This window comes from Podarcis pityusensis, assembly GCF_964106645.2.
Source record: "Podarcis pityusensis genome assembly, chromosome: 3".
Lineage (NCBI taxonomy): Eukaryota > Metazoa > Chordata > Lepidosauria > Squamata > Lacertidae > Podarcis > Podarcis pityusensis.
This window is the reverse complement of record NC_138026.1, coordinates 65,745,583-65,762,507: the sequence shown is the minus strand read 5'-3', so window position 1 is coordinate 65,762,507 and position 16,925 is coordinate 65,745,583. Positions and strand designations below refer to the sequence as shown.

Here is a 16,925-nt window from a genome sequence, read left to right as displayed (position 1 = left end):
TAGCACCCCTTTAATTTCAGCTTGCAAGCAACCAATATGGGAAAGTGTGTGTGCATATATGTTTAACTTTTAAGAACCCCTTTAGACCGTGAGAATGCCATATTTAATTCCCCACCCCATCCCATTCAGTTCAGGGTCCAATTCTAACATTTAGTGAAATTATCAAGTTCAGATAATGAATATGTGCTGAAAAAGAAAGGTTCATTTTACTCTGCAGGTTTTATAAACTATCTAAGGGCCTCTCCAGACTGTGGTGCCTTGTTTTGTAGATGTATTCAGCAACATGTCATTGCTGCAATAATAGCACATTTGTGGTAGATTTATACTAGACCATCTTTCCATTTTATTAGTTCTGTGATACTTCCCCAGTGTCATTACATTATTGCTGTATGAAGGGGTTAGGGTTGACTATTCAGAATGGCTTTCAGTCTGTATGGAAACATGCCTTCCTCAAAAAACTACAGCTATATAGATTCTCTTTAGGCTCTCTCATTCCTCTGCCAGAGCACTCCAAGTCCAGCAAATCAACTAACTATCTTTCTGTACTCAGTCCAAAAGCATTGCCAAGGCTTCATGCTGGCACATTTAAATGCATTCTCCCCAGCAGTCCTGGAAGGAAGATATATAAAAAAACCCTATCATGAAGGCAAGTGCCCCCGAGACTTGACACAGGTCAAGTCAGTGACCCATGTCCTCTTCCTTTTGTCACAATCCACCTTAAATCTTTATTGGACCTTTCTTATCAAATCTAGCAGGATGAGCAGATGCATTCCATGTCCTTCTACTCCTTTTGGTTCAAAATGCATCTATCACTCGAAGTGGGAACTGATCCCACTTTGTAATCTTCCTCTTTGGAGTTCATGACATGATTACATCTTTTAAGTTGTTGATGCCTATTTATTCCACTCTATGCTATTCTTCTTATTTACCTCATTCTTTTATTTTATTTTATTTTATCGTCTTTTACTCTATTATTCCACATTTTAAGACTGTGTTCTACGTGCTTTTTATTTTGTTTCCTTGCTTGTCATTGACAGCAACAATAAATATTTTATTTGACTGTAGCACAACAGAAGTGGGACAAAAACCAGAATATTTGTGGTATAAAGAGTTGCAGGATTTCAGCAGGAAGCAATGGAACATCCACTGACTGCAAAGAAAGCAGCGTCACTGCTCTCAATCTTCAGCAGGCATAAACAGTATTGAAATTAGGATCGTGTAGAACAGGCCCAACACCACCATGAGCACAACTCATCATGAAGGCACAATAAAATGATGTGTGGGGGAGTCATAACCATGTAGGTGTCATGTAGGAACGGCTAAGGGAGCTAGGCATGTTTAGCCTGGAGAAGAGAAGGTTAAGGGGTGATATGATAGCCATGTTCAAATATATAAAAGGATGTCACACAGAGGAGGGAGAAAGGTTGTTTTCTGCTGCTCCAGAGAAGCGGACACGGAGCAATGGACCCAAACTACAAGAAAGAAGATTCCACCTAAACATTAGGAAGTACTTCCTGACAGTAAGAGCTGTTCGACAGTGGAATTTGCTGCCAAGGAGTGTGGTGGAGTCTCCTTCTTTGGAGGTCTTTAAGCAGAGGCTTGACAACCATATGTCAGGAGTGCTCTGATGGTGTTTCCTGCTTGGCAGGGGGTTGGACTCGATGGCCCTGGTGGTCTCTTCCAACTCTATGATTCTATGATTCTATGTGTCTCAACATGGAAGATAAGGAGCTGCACATATACCCCAGGCCCTCAATGCACACTTTAAGAGGACTACTATAGAGTAATACATGTGGCATAAGGTAGCAATCATTCCTTTTAAAAGTATGACATCTTGTTGCCCTGTGGGTCAATTATGACCATGTAAGCTATTTATAATGTACTAAACGCACCAGCATATTTCCTTTGTGATAGGCATATGCCATTTTTTTAAATCTTCAAAATTAAATCTGAAGCAAAATGCAACGCTATACATTAAAAAGCAATTAAGATCCATTCTTCACACCTTTCCTGGGCACAGTGGAGTCTTTCGCCTTAAAATAAGTTGGTCAATAGTTTCTTTCAATGGAATGCTGTAAGGAGACTTGAGTTAACACAACTTTATCAGGTTGTTTCTGTACTCAAAACAGGTTGGCAAAGTAAGAACACCTTTCACTTCTGCTAATGGTTAAAATACACGTAAAACAAAGCCCCAATTTGTTGCATTTATTTGAGTAAATATCTGGTAAATAAAGTCATTGATAAAACATTACAAAATTAAATACATTTTAAAAAGCTTGCCAGTATACATAAAGTCCACAAACATGTATTTCTTCTTTTAAAAAATAATATTATGTTCAGAGCACCCTTGATATAAAATGCCAGACTAGCATCTACCAGCAGATGGTAGCTTGTGAAACATTTAGAATGTTTTCCTGAAGTGTTAGGGATTCCGGCTTTCACAACTAAGAACCAGTACCACCCACACAACCTACCAAGTCTGATGCCAAAGTTGGAGAATCAGTCTAATATTCTTGTCACAAGAAGGGAGGGCAGGAAGAAACTGCACTGGGCCAATATTACATGGTTTTGTTTGGTTTCACTTGCATTTCCTCATCTGGAAACCTTCAAATGGCATCAACCCTTCCCTGGCTGTTGCATCAGACCCTTAGGCAGTAGGTTAACACAATCCTAACAGACCATGAGGTGAAGAGGAGATGATCTGGCTAAGCATCAAAAGTCAATAAAATAAGTTCAAAGTCTACAAAATTAAGCCCTTGAAACCCCCTAGCTTGCTCATATGTTGCTTTGTGAATGAGTCTATTCACCCCAATGCTTTAAATGCATTTAGAAACAGTGGCAGCATTGACTTTTAACAAATTGCCTCCCTCCCCCACCCCCAACATCACATCTGCTACAACTTTCGTTTAAATTGTTAACTAGACCACATTTCCCTTCCAACCATGTGAAGCAAAACGTAACACTCACTCGATAATTTATGTACATAAGCACAAGAACCTTAACATCCATGAGTCTGGTGCACAACTTAATGAAACAACCCAACTGGTCGCAAAGGAAGAGCACCCCCTAGTAGTTCTATACAGAATTCGTCAGGTAGGATTACTGTCTGGGACAGCGGAAGTCTCTCTAAATTTGGCGTTTCCCCAACTACTTTGAGCATCCTCAGGTAGTAAAAGCAGCATCCATAATGTTGATATCCATGATAAAAAAACAACTGACACTTTAAAAAAAGCCTTAAAAACAGAAGTCGTCAAATTCATTAAAATGTCAGAACCCAACCAAAAAGTAATAATAAATTGCTCATAAAGACCGAACTAGAAGTTGATCTATTGAAAGTCCCAGTTTAGCAGCCACATCTCTCAAGAGGGCTCTGCTTCCAGTTATATACTCTTCTTCTGAGGAGGGCTCAATTTTCTCATCCCTCTTATCCGAGTTAGCAGTTCTTTGATAAAATCCTACAAAAACAAAGAATTGGGGGAAACGTGTCATTAGAAAAATCACCAAGAAAGTGCAACCCCTACCCACGCATTCATTCTAACACAACATTCAAAGCAAGACTAGGCCATGGACTCCTGAATGCATGTTTTAACAAAAGGCTGCCTTCAAAATCCCAGTGATCCAGATTGAGCACAGTTGCCGGTAAGAGTTTATACAAGCGGGAACCCAGAAAAAGACTATCAGCGGCAGAAGAGGGGAACGTCTCCCCTAGTGACCCCATTGGCCCTATGTGCAACCAAAGGGCATACTTTGCCCAGACCTAATGCCTCCTCCCCACTCCCTTTCTCTCAATCACAATGGTGGCAGAGGGAAATTGATCCCGTTCACACACACACACGCTTCCCTCCCACCTGCCAGCAAAGAACATTCGCTAAGTTTCTAGCTATCTCCATATATTCCTGCTGTGGAGATGCATTTTGAAACATGAGCACTGACTTCTAAAGGAGCCAACTTATGTCCCCCATTTGGAGTTCCATCTGAATAAATAAAAAAACTACTATATACATCTCCTGCTCAAGCACGAATAGCACCTGCATCACTAAACACTCTCTGCTTTGCTGTGAAATTTCAAGAGAGTTCTATTTCTAGCCTGCTTACTGGGAAAAGGACAGTGCGTGTATTAATAGTACAGAGGCATTAGTCATTTACAATACCCAAACATTTCCTAGAGGCTTGTAAAGCCAGAGTGCCTCTTTCTAGGCAACAGATTTATGTGGCTTCTGCACATCTCCAGAATTTCCACTGGCAAGCTGTGACTGGGGTTCACATTAGGAGTTCTCAAGTGCCTGGTACAGTTGTTCATAAAGTTTAGTGCAACACTCCAATAGTTTGAAAGATTGGCTGTTTCAGTCTGACTGAATCTGCTCACATACACACAGAAGGTCAGAGATTTTCCCTGCTGCTTGCAAAGTATGTGTTTTCCCAGGCTGATGCCACATGCCCAGAAAAGTATTTTTAGCTGCTGGCATCCACTAAACAAGCTTACTTTTAAGATAAGACAGCCACATCAAAACATTGTGTCATTCATTTCTTACAGATGACTAACTACAGGAGAGAGAGAGAGAGAGAGAGAGAGAGAGAGAGAGAGAGAGAGAGAGAGACTCTCTTTCTCCCTCTGTTGTAGAAAGCAACAAAGGAATCATGGAAGCAGTGAACAACCTGACAAGTATATATAGTATGCTTGTTTAGCACAGTATAAAAGCTGGTATCTCAAATGCCCTTATTTTACAATACACAGAAGACACCCAAACACATCACCGTGATGCTATGTGCAGCTGCACAACACACTTTCAAGTTACTAAACACAGGAAGCTGCTAGATAATAATTTGGACCACTGACCCATCTAACTCAATATTGACTACGCTGATTAGTTCACCAGGAATTCAGGCAGGAGATTTTTCCAGCCTTACCTGGAGATGCCAGGGACTGAAACTGAAGGATGCACAACACAAGCTTCATGACTGAGCTATGGCCCTTCCACAACAGTTAATTTTTCATTCCACATTGATTCTTCTGTTTGTCATAATTTTTCAGGTGGTAGATTTCATAACACTCAACAAAAGGCTCATGCTCAATTTACAGTTGCCTTTAACAAGGAACAACTAGGAAAATTCTATGTGATATATACCTTTATCCCCTTACCCTTTAATCTTACAAGGGATCGATTAAAGGACAGGTGATATGGATGCAAATATTTGTACTTAGAAACTGCAACAGAGGATTGTTGCAGGAAGACCATCAGTAGTCCACTACTGTTGCTTTTAACAAACAAATAACGTGTAGATCTTAAACACATGTCGACATAGACCAACACTGCACACATTTATGGAATATCTATTCAGCTTCCCCATGCAACTACAGTGATGAGCATACACACACATTTTAAATATGTGTGCAATGTCTGCCCAGCATGTGTTTGTTGCAAGAAGACCACCAGTGCTCCTCACAGCCACATGGGAAGCTACCTGAGTTAATAAGGATTTGAAACATGGCAGAGGAGTACCAGAGAGCCAGTATGGTGTAGTGGTTAAGAGCGGTAGTCTTGTAATCTGGGGAACCGGGTTCGAGTCTCCGCTCCTCCACATGCAGCTGCTGGGTGACCCTGGGCCAGTCACACTTCTTTGAAGTCTCTCAGGCCCACTCACCTCACAGAGTGTTTGTTGTGGGGGAGGAAGGGAAAGGAGAATGTTAGCCGCTTTGAGACTCCTTAAAGGGAGTGAAAGGCGGGATATCAAATCCAAACTCCTCCTCTTCTTCTTCTTCTTCTTCTTCTTCTTCAGAGAGGCAGATCACTGGGCAGTGTGGCTTAACACAATTTGAGATCCAACTATCTTGTCAAAAGTATAATGGCAAAGTATTCAAATAACTCCATTAACATGGATCTAGATTATGGCTATTTGTGCAAGTTTATTCATTTGGGTAAGACAAGCTGATTTGTACACACTAAACTATCATCATGTTCTTAAATTTAAAACAGTATAAGATTGGTTTACCTCTGTGGGTTTGTAGCAATCTACAAGCGCTTCCTAGAAACAAAATAAGAGCATCAGTTGTTTTAATAAGGGCAGTCTTCCTTCATCCTTCTTGCATCTAAGGATTGGACACTTTCAGAGTAACCACCACATTTGCTGGGGAATAGACATCTTTTCTATGTCAGTATTTCATGGTCTAGGGGAAATAGGTAAACAAGTTCTGCCTACTGCAATCAATGCCTGGATTCATATTACTTTACTCCACAATTAAGGGTTTATCTTTCATTTCTCCCAAGTTATACCTAGAATGGGATTGAGGTAAAAGACTATTCTACATTGCAGCAGTAACCTCCACACCTACCCCAATAACTCTGCACAGAAAATTATTCTAGGTTTGCGATTCAGACAGTGAAGAACTAATTACCATAGGTTGCCCATGTATCTTAATTGCTGTCCCAAGTTGGTAAAATCAAACTAACTTGTAATTTGAGTGCTCTCTCCTCTTCATTAGCAGCATCAAGAAGGTCATCAATGTCGATTTCTACATCGGGCATCTCTTCCTCCTGGGAAAAAGAGGAAGTTCAGAACTATATCATTCAATTTCATTTTAACCAGGTTAAAAAGCTGAATGGCAATCTCGCACACATACATTCACACCTCATTCTACCACCTGCTGGTTTGGTCCTAATAAGACTTGTGGCATGCAGAGACCCAATTCTTCCCTAATACACCACCATGTGAACTGGAGCATGAAACAGACCAAGAGGTGAAAGCACCTGCTTGGTGGGCTTTTTGAGAAAGACACTGAAATGTGTAGAGGCTGAAATATCTTGCTTATCCATTTAAGAAACCAAGAGCAGCACAGCTAGATGTAACCATTACCTGGTAAAAATAATGCAGTTTTGCAGGTGTAAAGAGAAGCAGACTAAAGGAGAGACCTGCAAAGTATTCAAAGAGGGTTACGTCCCTTTTCCCGCTTCATTTCAGCTCCAGAAAAAAGATGACTTTTTATTTTACTTACCGTATTTTATTTATTAGATTTGCATACCACCCTTCATCAAAAGATCTCACTTTTCACACCTACATTATGGGAGCAGCTTAACTTAGAGAAAATGTATTTCTTTCCATTCTGATAATTCCTACGGCGTAATTTTTATTATTTTATTTAATACTAGCTGGAAGTGTTCAGGGCTGCCCATGAATTTTTTGAAACCACTTTACAAAATATATAGTAAACTTCATAAAATTTATATACCACTTGATTGTAAAATAAATCCTCAAAGTGATTTACAAAGAGAATAAAACAATAACATTATCAATAAAAACATTAAGCTATGTAAAACATTCAAATCAGCAATAAAAATCAGCAATAATTTCTAAATCAAATGTTGGGAACAAGAATTCAGATCCTAAAAGGATGCATTTAAGCCTAATTAGAGGTCATAACAGCTGGTTAGGACATTAAATTTTACACCTTTGAAGCTAAAGGATTAGTGTTGCCTGTTAATGCTAATCTAAGTGTGTTGCTATCAGAGTACATTGTGGTTATGAAGATGGCATATACCAGCCCTATGAAGAGAGACCATGGTGGGAAGGAAGTTGCCATAAACATGGCATTTAGGAGAGTTGGGTTTCACTGAAGAATTGGGACATGGGCTAAAAGAGAGATTTGTTCAGCTGTGTGACCATTAGTTTGCTGGGTGGAGGTACAAACTCAATTCCTTTCTTTCCCCTTTCCTACCTACCATTATAAACAGGAAAAAGCATCCTGGTGGTAATTCATTAGACACCAGGAAGCCACCAAAAGGATAGAGCTCTTGTGTGGCCAAATTCTTTTCACAACTGACAATCTGTGGAATACTTCAAGGCAGAAAAGAAATCATTAGTAAATATTTGTTCTGTAGGGCTAACTACAAGAAAACCAGCCAAGAAAGCCAAATAAATGCACACACACACATCTGAGTCAAGGTAAACTGTGGAGAAAAAGGCTACAATTCTAGTCTTTGTGACTGAAGATTTCCCACAAGCCTTCAAACAGTTGCATCTGGAGGAATCTTCCTGTTTCTTCACATCTGTGTGTGCCCCAGGGTCTGCCCCTTAGTACAAGAAGAGACGGTTTAAAACAGCCTTTATGTCGGTGTGAGCTCATCTACACCAACAGATGGGCAGCTTTTTATTATTTAAAGAGGATATAAAGACTTTGAAGTCATTAAACCGATTCAAAACAAGTCATAACATTATTTGCCTAAAAGTCACTCTTGGGTGCAACCCAGCTGCTACCAAGGCACAAACTCCATTTCACTTCACTCAACCTTGAGACAAACTTCACATATGCCCAACAGGCATTAACAGAAGCTGGACCAGACCCTTAGTTTACAAACTGTCATCTGTACGCCTCCCCCCAATAGCTCTGTTTTCATAAGTTAAAAAAATTAAAATGTCAAGACTACATCTGAGAGATGACAGCATGCTAGTCTATCAAGACATCTGCCCTGTCATTAAAAATGGGTTATAAAAAGGAGTCAGTACACTTACAACAACAAAAATAGTTTGATGATGGTTTGGTGGTTTGTCTAGTTTGCTTAAATGTTTGGTAAGAAGATGACATTAACTGTAATTCTTGTTTTAGTCCTCTCAGCATCACTGAAGGGGAGGTAATGACTTTTTTAAAAAAAAAAAAAAAAGACTTTTTGGCACTACTCTGTTTTCCAAGACTAGTATAAGCTCACCCATCCCTTTTGCAATCAGCTCCTTTACTTCAGTCCCACTTGGGCTACTTTGAATGCTCCTGCAATTGAAGAGGTGGCTGCAATTATTCTGAGACCAAGGGCTTTGAGGCCCACCAGAAATATTTACAATTTGCTCCCTCTGAAGTGCTCGGCAGTTCACTTCAAACACAACTCTCTTAAATTAAAGGCATAAGGAAAGCATGAAAAACACGTGGTGGGGTTTGTAGAAGTTGTTTAGAAGCAGGGAGAGGGAACATAAACCATACTTCTTGACAGATTGTGTTAAGAGGATACGTAATTCTGAGGATTTGTTGAGACAGTACTTTTTCAGTTTTGTAAAGTATCCTCAGTAAGCAACTATGTCAAAGGAGCTCATCTTGCTCTATAGGCCGAGGGAGCTGGCATTTGTCCACAGACAGCTTCTGGGTCATGTGGACAGTATGACTAAGCCGCTTCTGGCAAACCAGAGCAGCGCATAGAAACACTGTTTATCTTCCTGCCGAAGCGGTACCTATTTCTCTACTTGCACTTTGACGTGCTTTCGAACTGCTAGGTGGGCAGGAGCTGGGCCCAAGCAATGGGAGTTCACCCCGTCGCAGGGATTCGAACCGCTGACCTTCTGATTGACAAGCCCAAGAGGCTCAGTGGTTTAGACCAGTGTTCCCCAACCTTGGACCTCCAGCTGTTTTTGGACTACAATTCCCATCATCCTTGACCACTGGTCTTGCTAGCGAGGGATGATGGGAGTTGTAGTCCAAAAACAGCTGGAGGCCCAAGGTTGGGGAACACTGGTTTAGACCACAGAGCCACCCGTGTCCCCATACTATTTAAGAAAGCAGAAAATAATGCTGCATCTTGACCCTTTGATCAAGGCTTCAGCTCTAATCAGGGGTCTTCCCCAAAGGTGCCTAACAGATTTCAATCATGCATCTGAGTTGTATGTTGCCATGTTTTTTGGATCACCTTTGCTCATGCATTTGCACTTTTATAAAATGTACAAGTTTTATGAACATCTCCCAATAAAAGTCAGTTGCATCCAGTTGAAAAAGTAGTTATTCCAAGTTGCTAGCTACTTAAATCTAATCAGGAGCTGGTTACTTAGAAGCTCAAGTTGCCACCAGGCAATTCACCAAGCCAAGGGAAAGGTCCCTCTTAGGAGTGTGGCACTTTATATTTTATGGAGTAAACCAGAGCCAGGTGTTGTTTGGCTCCAACTCCCACCAGCCCAGCCAGCATGGTCAATGGTCAGGAATGTTGAGAGCTGTTGACGAGCATCATCTGGGACACAGTAGATAATAATTTATTTGCATGTTGGATATTTGGAGACCCACATGCAGTGCCAGCTATCTATTATATACTAAAATTGTCATGTAATATTCTTATTGAAATAGGAATTGTTGATCAAAATATTATTTTGCACCGAGCACTATTAATATCTAGTTTCTTCATCGTCTCAACCTGTGCTATAGGAAGCAATTCCTTCTTCTCATAAGGAAACAAAAGTAGCTTGCCTGTGGCCCATTTACAATTGTAAACTGTTCTACAGAATGACAGCTTATACCACAACTGCTACAGCATGCTGACAAGTCTCCCATAAAAACACAGTTTCTAAATTACATGCATCTTTTTTTAGAAGTCTGATGGTATCCAGACACAAATATAGACATTTGTTTAGCAAAGAAATGTCTCTTCTGTTTACCACTCTACTTTGATTATTCATCCAACTGAAAGGAAATACCCTTTCTTCACAATAGCCAATTAGCTCTCCCCATACCACTTTGGGGAAAGAGATTCATTTATAGAATTTTAATTAGGCTTTTAATGGCAAAGTTTAACATATGATGTTTGGCATAAGCCTATTTTTAAAAACATGAAATAAAAAACCAAAAGTGTGCACAACTGACACCAATCATTGTCTTAGAGAGCCTACTCATACCAGCAAAAGCAAAACCACAGTATTTGAGAACTACCACTTCCCTCTACTTCAAAGGAAGTGTTGACCTTTCCACTGATCACTGCCCACATGAGATTATTCTGATCTGGATCTGGATAGAGTTCCATTCACACAACTGGGCTTTCCTGGACTCCTTTCCATTGCTGCTCCTCAAAAAGCTATTCCTCAAGAGTCAGGTGACACTCCAGAACTAAAAGTGACACAACAGACGGGGATGCAGTGAGCAATGGTGAATCTGAAATTAGTAACTTCCCTGTTGTCCAGCAGAAGTGGCCTTCTTTTCATCCAAGACTTTGGACCCAAGCCTTAAGGGTGGTCAGCCTGTGGCCCTCCAGGTTATCACTAGCAATGCTATCTGGGGGATGAAGGACAGCTGTAGTAAAACAACCTATGGAGGACCACAGATTCTCTGCTCATGCCTAAATAAAACTTATTTTTCTAATTTACATTACCTCTTGTTTCTGTACTCCCCACCGTCCCACCCACTTTATGGATGAGAACTTGCACTCTCCACACACATTTTGAATATATAAAACACACCTTGCTTTTGGCCACTTGATATGGAAAAAAAACACCTTGATTTTTCTGTGTAGACAGAAAAATGGATTGATTGTTAAGGAGCACATATGCCTGTCTGCTCAGAGATGGAGCTTAAGTGTTTTCCTTTGTCCAAAGATGGCTTTTCATAGAATCATAGAATGAATTTTATTATTTCAATCACAGACCAGTTCCAGCCCACATACAATGTCAAGGAAGTCATAAAACACGACAGGGATACATTTGAATTTGCAAATAGGTATAACAGGGACAATACAGATATAGCAACAGTTTAAAAATATATAAATTAAAACTTAGACACTAACATATAACCTAAAATTATCATTTAAGGCCTTAATCATTATGATAGCACAGCTTGTTCCTTAAGTTTTATAGCAATCACACAGAATTTGGCTACCCTTAACAAGATCTCAGGATCCTAGAATTGTGGAGTTGGAAGGGACCCTGAGGATCATCTAGTCCAACCCCCTGCAATGCCGCTATCCCATACAGGGCTCAAACCTGCAACCTTGGCGCTATCAGGACCACACTCTAACCAACTGAGCTATCCAGGCTTTTGTCTCATCCCAGCCAGTCCCAAGCTACTCCTGTGGCTGCTAGAAGAAAAAGATCAGAGCTTTCACCTCAGCTACGATGCACATTTTCCTGCTACAAGAACCACTACTGCAGAGGATCAGCACAGCTGAAAAGTGAATTACTTCACTTTGCTGCAGCGAATGACTGCAATTATGACAGGAGTTGCAAATTAGTGTGCTCCATTCAAAGACTTTGTCACAGGCAAGCTGGCACCAGCAAGCACAGCTAGGTCGCTGTGTGAATGAATGTCTGGATTTACTATTAAGTATTTTACTGTTAACAACCAGGGTTATTTTTAGACCATTTTCTAGTACCAAACTTAAAAGGGTGCTTTATAAAGATTTTGAAGAATGAAAAATTAGTTGGTGAAAGATTACCATTTAGGATGGGGTGAAATTATTAAGAGCTTTTGTTCTCTTGATCAAAGTTTAATCCTTTCCCATGAACTGTGACATTCAAATCTGGTAAGTGGGAAAGTATGGAATATTTAGAAAATGTTCATTTAAATTATTTCTTTAGTAAAGACCACCACGACTTCTGCAGTAGCTTTAATTTTTAGAAGCACAGGGTTCTTTGTGCCCCTAATAAGTTGGGGAAACGGTGCCTGTAAAAATATTTTTCTTTCCCAGAAATAACCCCTCATCAACAGGGCGTGACTCTGATCAACTGCTTTCTATCTCCGACAAAATCTGACATGCAAGCTTCAACTAGGCTAAGGTGTGTTCTTTGATGATTTATTGGTGTAAATCATACCAGTGAACATCCAACAACATGATGCAAGCTGGGCATCCCATCTGCCCAAGCAGCTAGACTGCTGTTTTAATGGCTTGTTAAAAGCTCAAAAAACCCCAAACAGGCTGGTATTAGACACGCCCCGAGAGAGAGAGAGAGAGAGAGAGAGAGAGAGAGAGAGAGAGATTTGGCTAGCATGATCTTGGACAACATTTCCAAATGGGGCACAAAAGCAACAAGAAGCAATGCTGGGCTATAACTCAATAGATCTGGAAGGGATCTAGTTTCTTTCAGGCATGTAGGTGCTACTGACTTACATATAGCGCAAGAAATGGTGGACCCTTCAAAGGGTAAAAACCTTGTCCCCTTTTAAGTAACTTGTATTGTCAGCCAATCCAATCCAAATAACTTGATTGTACTAGCCATTGGCCATGACAAATCTGAATCAAAAATAAATACAAGCAAAAGGGGAGTCGTGCCACAAATAATGGTCTCTATTTAGATCTCTGCGTCTCCCTTACAGTTCACTGCTATATTGTCCAGGGTCTTCTTTCTGGTTTCTTTTTGGCCGCCAAAGCAAAAAAGGCGACATTATGAATCACTGAAGCGTTTACATCGCCAAGAAGTCACAGAACCTTCTCTGCCAGGGAGCGACATATTTCCTGTACGGACAGTAAGGTGAGAAATTGCCTCTTGGGTCCAATGTATATATAGTAGTATATACATAGTATATAGTAAATATAGTAAATAGTGCAAAATGTCTTCCACCTGTGGTTGCCCACATATAGAGAGTCTGTCTTCATATGGTACCCATCTAGGATGGTGGAGGACATAGCTTGAAAACACAGCTCAGTAAAAGTGAATCTAAGTGAGGCTGGCTGGAGATTGATAGGTAACTGGCTCTAAAATGGACCATTTTTAGAAGGGGGAACCAAGGAGAGGTATTGTCAACCAACAAGGCCCTATTTCTGCCGAAATAACCCTTAATGGCTACTCTCCGATGTTTATTTATTGTATTTCTATCTCATCTTTCCTTTGAGGATCTTGAGGAAGCATACAACAGCCCCCCCCCCCATTTTATCCTCAGAAACCCTTGGTGCGTTAGGGCATCTCCCCATCAAGGGGCAACTGAGGGCAAGTCAGAAGGGAAGGGAAAAGCTGTATCCATGGAACACTAGCAAAACCATGACCCCATGCATTTGCTGAAAGGAGGGAGCTAGAACAGCTGTGGGCAATTTTTACGGAAGCCTCCCTCCTGCACAAAGGATTTCCTCAAAGTGAAACAAAGATTTATATCCCTTTCTGCATCACTGAAGGCAAATTAAGGGTGCTTGCCTCACCCAACATGCAACAGTTGCCTTTTGATATCACTGCACCTTTGCATTTCCCCCTTCTGTTGAAGGATAAAAGAAAAACGATGCAAAAAAAAACACCTGCCCCCAATCAATGCAGCTTTATACCAAAACACAAGTAGATTATTGAAGTCTTTGAGCATTTTCAAACAGTCACCTTTGCCCACTGCTGTGTGAACATTTAATCTTTGCTAACCAACAAACTTGGATTTCACAAACAGGTGAACATTCTGGCCACTGTAGGTTTTACATTTGCATTACAAACCCATTAAAGCAAGATCTGTTTCCCTATGTGGAAATGCTTTTATCCATGGATTGCGAAGGCTGGCAAATTGTACTTCATGCAGTACAAGTCTAGTCTGTCTTTCTTTCAAGCTTAAAGACTTCTTTATACATAGCACGTAAAACACACAATTCTCTAAATAGTGGGAAATCGTCTTGGAAGATAAAGATCATCATTATCATCATTTAAAGCCAGAGTGACACAGTCCCTTCCATCCAATGCTAGTCCTACTTAGAATAGGCTTAAAGGTAAAGGTAAAGGCCCCCTGACAGTTAAGTCCAGTCACGAATGACTCTGGGGTTGTGGCGCTCATCTCGCTTTACTGGCCAAGGGAGCCGATGTTTGTCGGCAGACAGTTTTTCCAGGTCATGTGGCCAGAATGACTAAGCCGCTTCTGGCGAAACCAGAGCAGTGCACGGAAACGCCGTTTACCTTCCCACCGGAGTGGTACCTATTTATCTACTTGCACGTGATGTGCTTTCGAACTGCTAGGTTAGCAGGAGCTGGAACTGAGCAACGGGAGCTCACCCCACTGCAGGGATTCGAACCGCTGACCTTCCGATTGGAAAGCCCTAGGCTCAGTGGTTTACACCATGGACATATATAAGCCTAAATCAGTCATGTCTATTAATTTTAATGAATTTACTCATTAAAAGTACAGTGGTGCCCCGCAAGACGAATGCCTCGCAAGACGGAAAACTCGCTAGACGAAAGAGTTTTCCGTTTTGGAGGTGCTTCGCAAAACGAAGCTCCTATGGGCTTGCTTCGCAAGACGAAAATGTCTTGCGAGTTCCTGCGGGTTTTTTTTCCTTTCCCCCCCTTTTTCTAAGCCGCTAAGCCGCTTATCTGCTTATCCGATAAACTGATAAGCCGCTAAAAGCCGCTAAAAGCCACTAAAAGCCGCTAATAGCGCTAATAGCGCTAATCCGCTAATCCGTCAATGGGCTTGCTTCGCAAGACGAAAAAACCGCTAGACGAAGAGACTCACAGAACGGATTCTTTTCGTCTTGCGAGGCACCACTGTATTGGATATAAACCAATGTGTTTTAACTATACACTTGTCAAATTCCATATCCTGTGGCAGAAGCCCTCCATTTCACATAGAGTAGGACATGGTAGTTAAATGTGTTAGTAACTGATGTCAAGTACACACTTCAACATAAATTACAGAGGTAGGTAACCCAAAGTGTACCATTGGTGCTATTTGTGCTTGTTCCAGGTCCAGGAGCCCTTGGGCAAGACTTCTACAGTGGATTCTCTTAAAATGCTATAAAGGGAGAGCAAACGTGTATCAAGACAGGCAGGTGACCGATCAGCCACTGCAGCTTCTCCCTCCTGCTCCCGCCATTCACTGCCTACTCTAGAGGTTTTTGAACTTTTTGAGTTCATGACTCCCTTGACCAACTACATTCTTTCTGCAGCTCCCCTGTGGGACTCAGGAGCCCAGTTATGTCACCCCTTGCCTGCAGAGCTGGCAGCTTGTCACCCTTTTCTGAACACCCTTGTGGAGTGTTCCCTCAGCCTCCTCTCCTTTCCCTTCTCCTTGGGAGTCCTCTGGGCAGCCGGTGCTGCTGCCCCTGGTGTCTGAGCTGCCCCTCCTGGCCCCAAAAGAGGTGCCTCCTCACATTGCCCCATAGGGGCCTGGGATGAGGATACCCCCAGCCTTAGTGGCCCAATGGAGACTGGCCAAAGGTGAATGTGAGACCAGCACGTTACATTGGGAGGCAGCAGTGGCAGCAGCAGGCACTGCCGGGCCTGTGTGGCAACACTGGGCACTCAGCTCCCAGGCAGGCCTTGTACACAGCTAGCACAAGAAAAGCTATTGCGGTACCTGCCTGCCTGCCCGGCCTCCCACTAGTCTGTCCATTCCCAACAGCAAGGGCTGGCGGACTGGTTAGCTGGGCTCCCTTGCCCGCTTGCTTGCTTATTCCAAGGCCACCTCAGCTTCTGCCAACCAGCTCCCCCTGACCAGTCCCAGAGGAATCATTCACCTGGGGAGCGTGTAGCCAGTGATGCTGAAACAAACAGCTGTGCAAGTCTTTGGGAGGCAGAGATGCGAGAGAGCATCAGAGGAGGGAGAGAGGGAAAGAGGGACAGAGGCCAGTACTGCCTGGAGGACCCCTGAGCATCATTCAAGGCACCCCAGGGTGCCACAGCACACTAGCTGAAAACCACTGGGCCTACTCCATCTCCTGCCCTCTCCATCTCAAGAAAAATTAGCTGAAAAGGTGACTATTGTCCCACTGTCTGCTTGTTTGCTCATTTAATCTTGTTTCCAGATCCTATTACTCTGATCTTCTAAGTCTTCCAAGTAGTTTTCCATACATTTGTTGAGTGTGCAATTCAGGGCATACTTTTTCCCTTCTCTTAAAAATCTTGAGATTAAAGAACCTGCACCTTTACAGTAGTCAGCTATCAGTGAGGACATCCCCTTCCACAATTGCACGTATTATGCAGGATAAAACTTGAGTTCTGGATTGTTTGGGTATGTTTGGGGGAAATAATTGAATGCTGTGGCTTGGTGGAGACTCCATGGAACAGGATACATTTGCAACCCTTGTAAATGGAGACAAATACGCAAAGTTCCAGATAACATCTAATAGGTCCAGATAGAGGAAAATGTGCACACATATACACACACAAGAAGGTCTCAAGTCACTCATTTGCTTACAGCACTGCATACACCAGAAAGCCTGCCATGCCCCATGCCATGATGTTCTGCCTCTGGCACAAAGGTGACAGCTTCATATTGAATTACACCAGCTGTATCA

At 41.8% G+C, this 16,925-nt stretch overlaps 1 protein-coding gene across 1 annotated transcript in view; it reads right to left on the bottom strand.

The window, feature by feature from the left end:
* Nucleotides 1-2,190: 2,190 nt before the first annotated feature.
* Nucleotides 2,191-16,925, bottom strand: part of PPP1R14C (protein phosphatase 1 regulatory inhibitor subunit 14C) — a 50,108-nt gene continuing 35,373 nt past the window's right edge. Inside the window, exons 2-4 of the mRNA XM_080998428.1 lie at nucleotides 6,450-6,533; nucleotides 5,992-6,024; nucleotides 2,191-3,455 (exon numbers count right to left, since the gene is read on the bottom strand). Coding sequence (XP_080854554.1) covers nucleotides 3,381-3,455; nucleotides 5,992-6,024; nucleotides 6,450-6,533 — 192 coding nt within the window. The 3' untranslated portion in view covers nucleotides 2,191-3,380. The remainder of the gene's footprint in view (nucleotides 3,456-5,991; nucleotides 6,025-6,449; nucleotides 6,534-16,925) is intronic.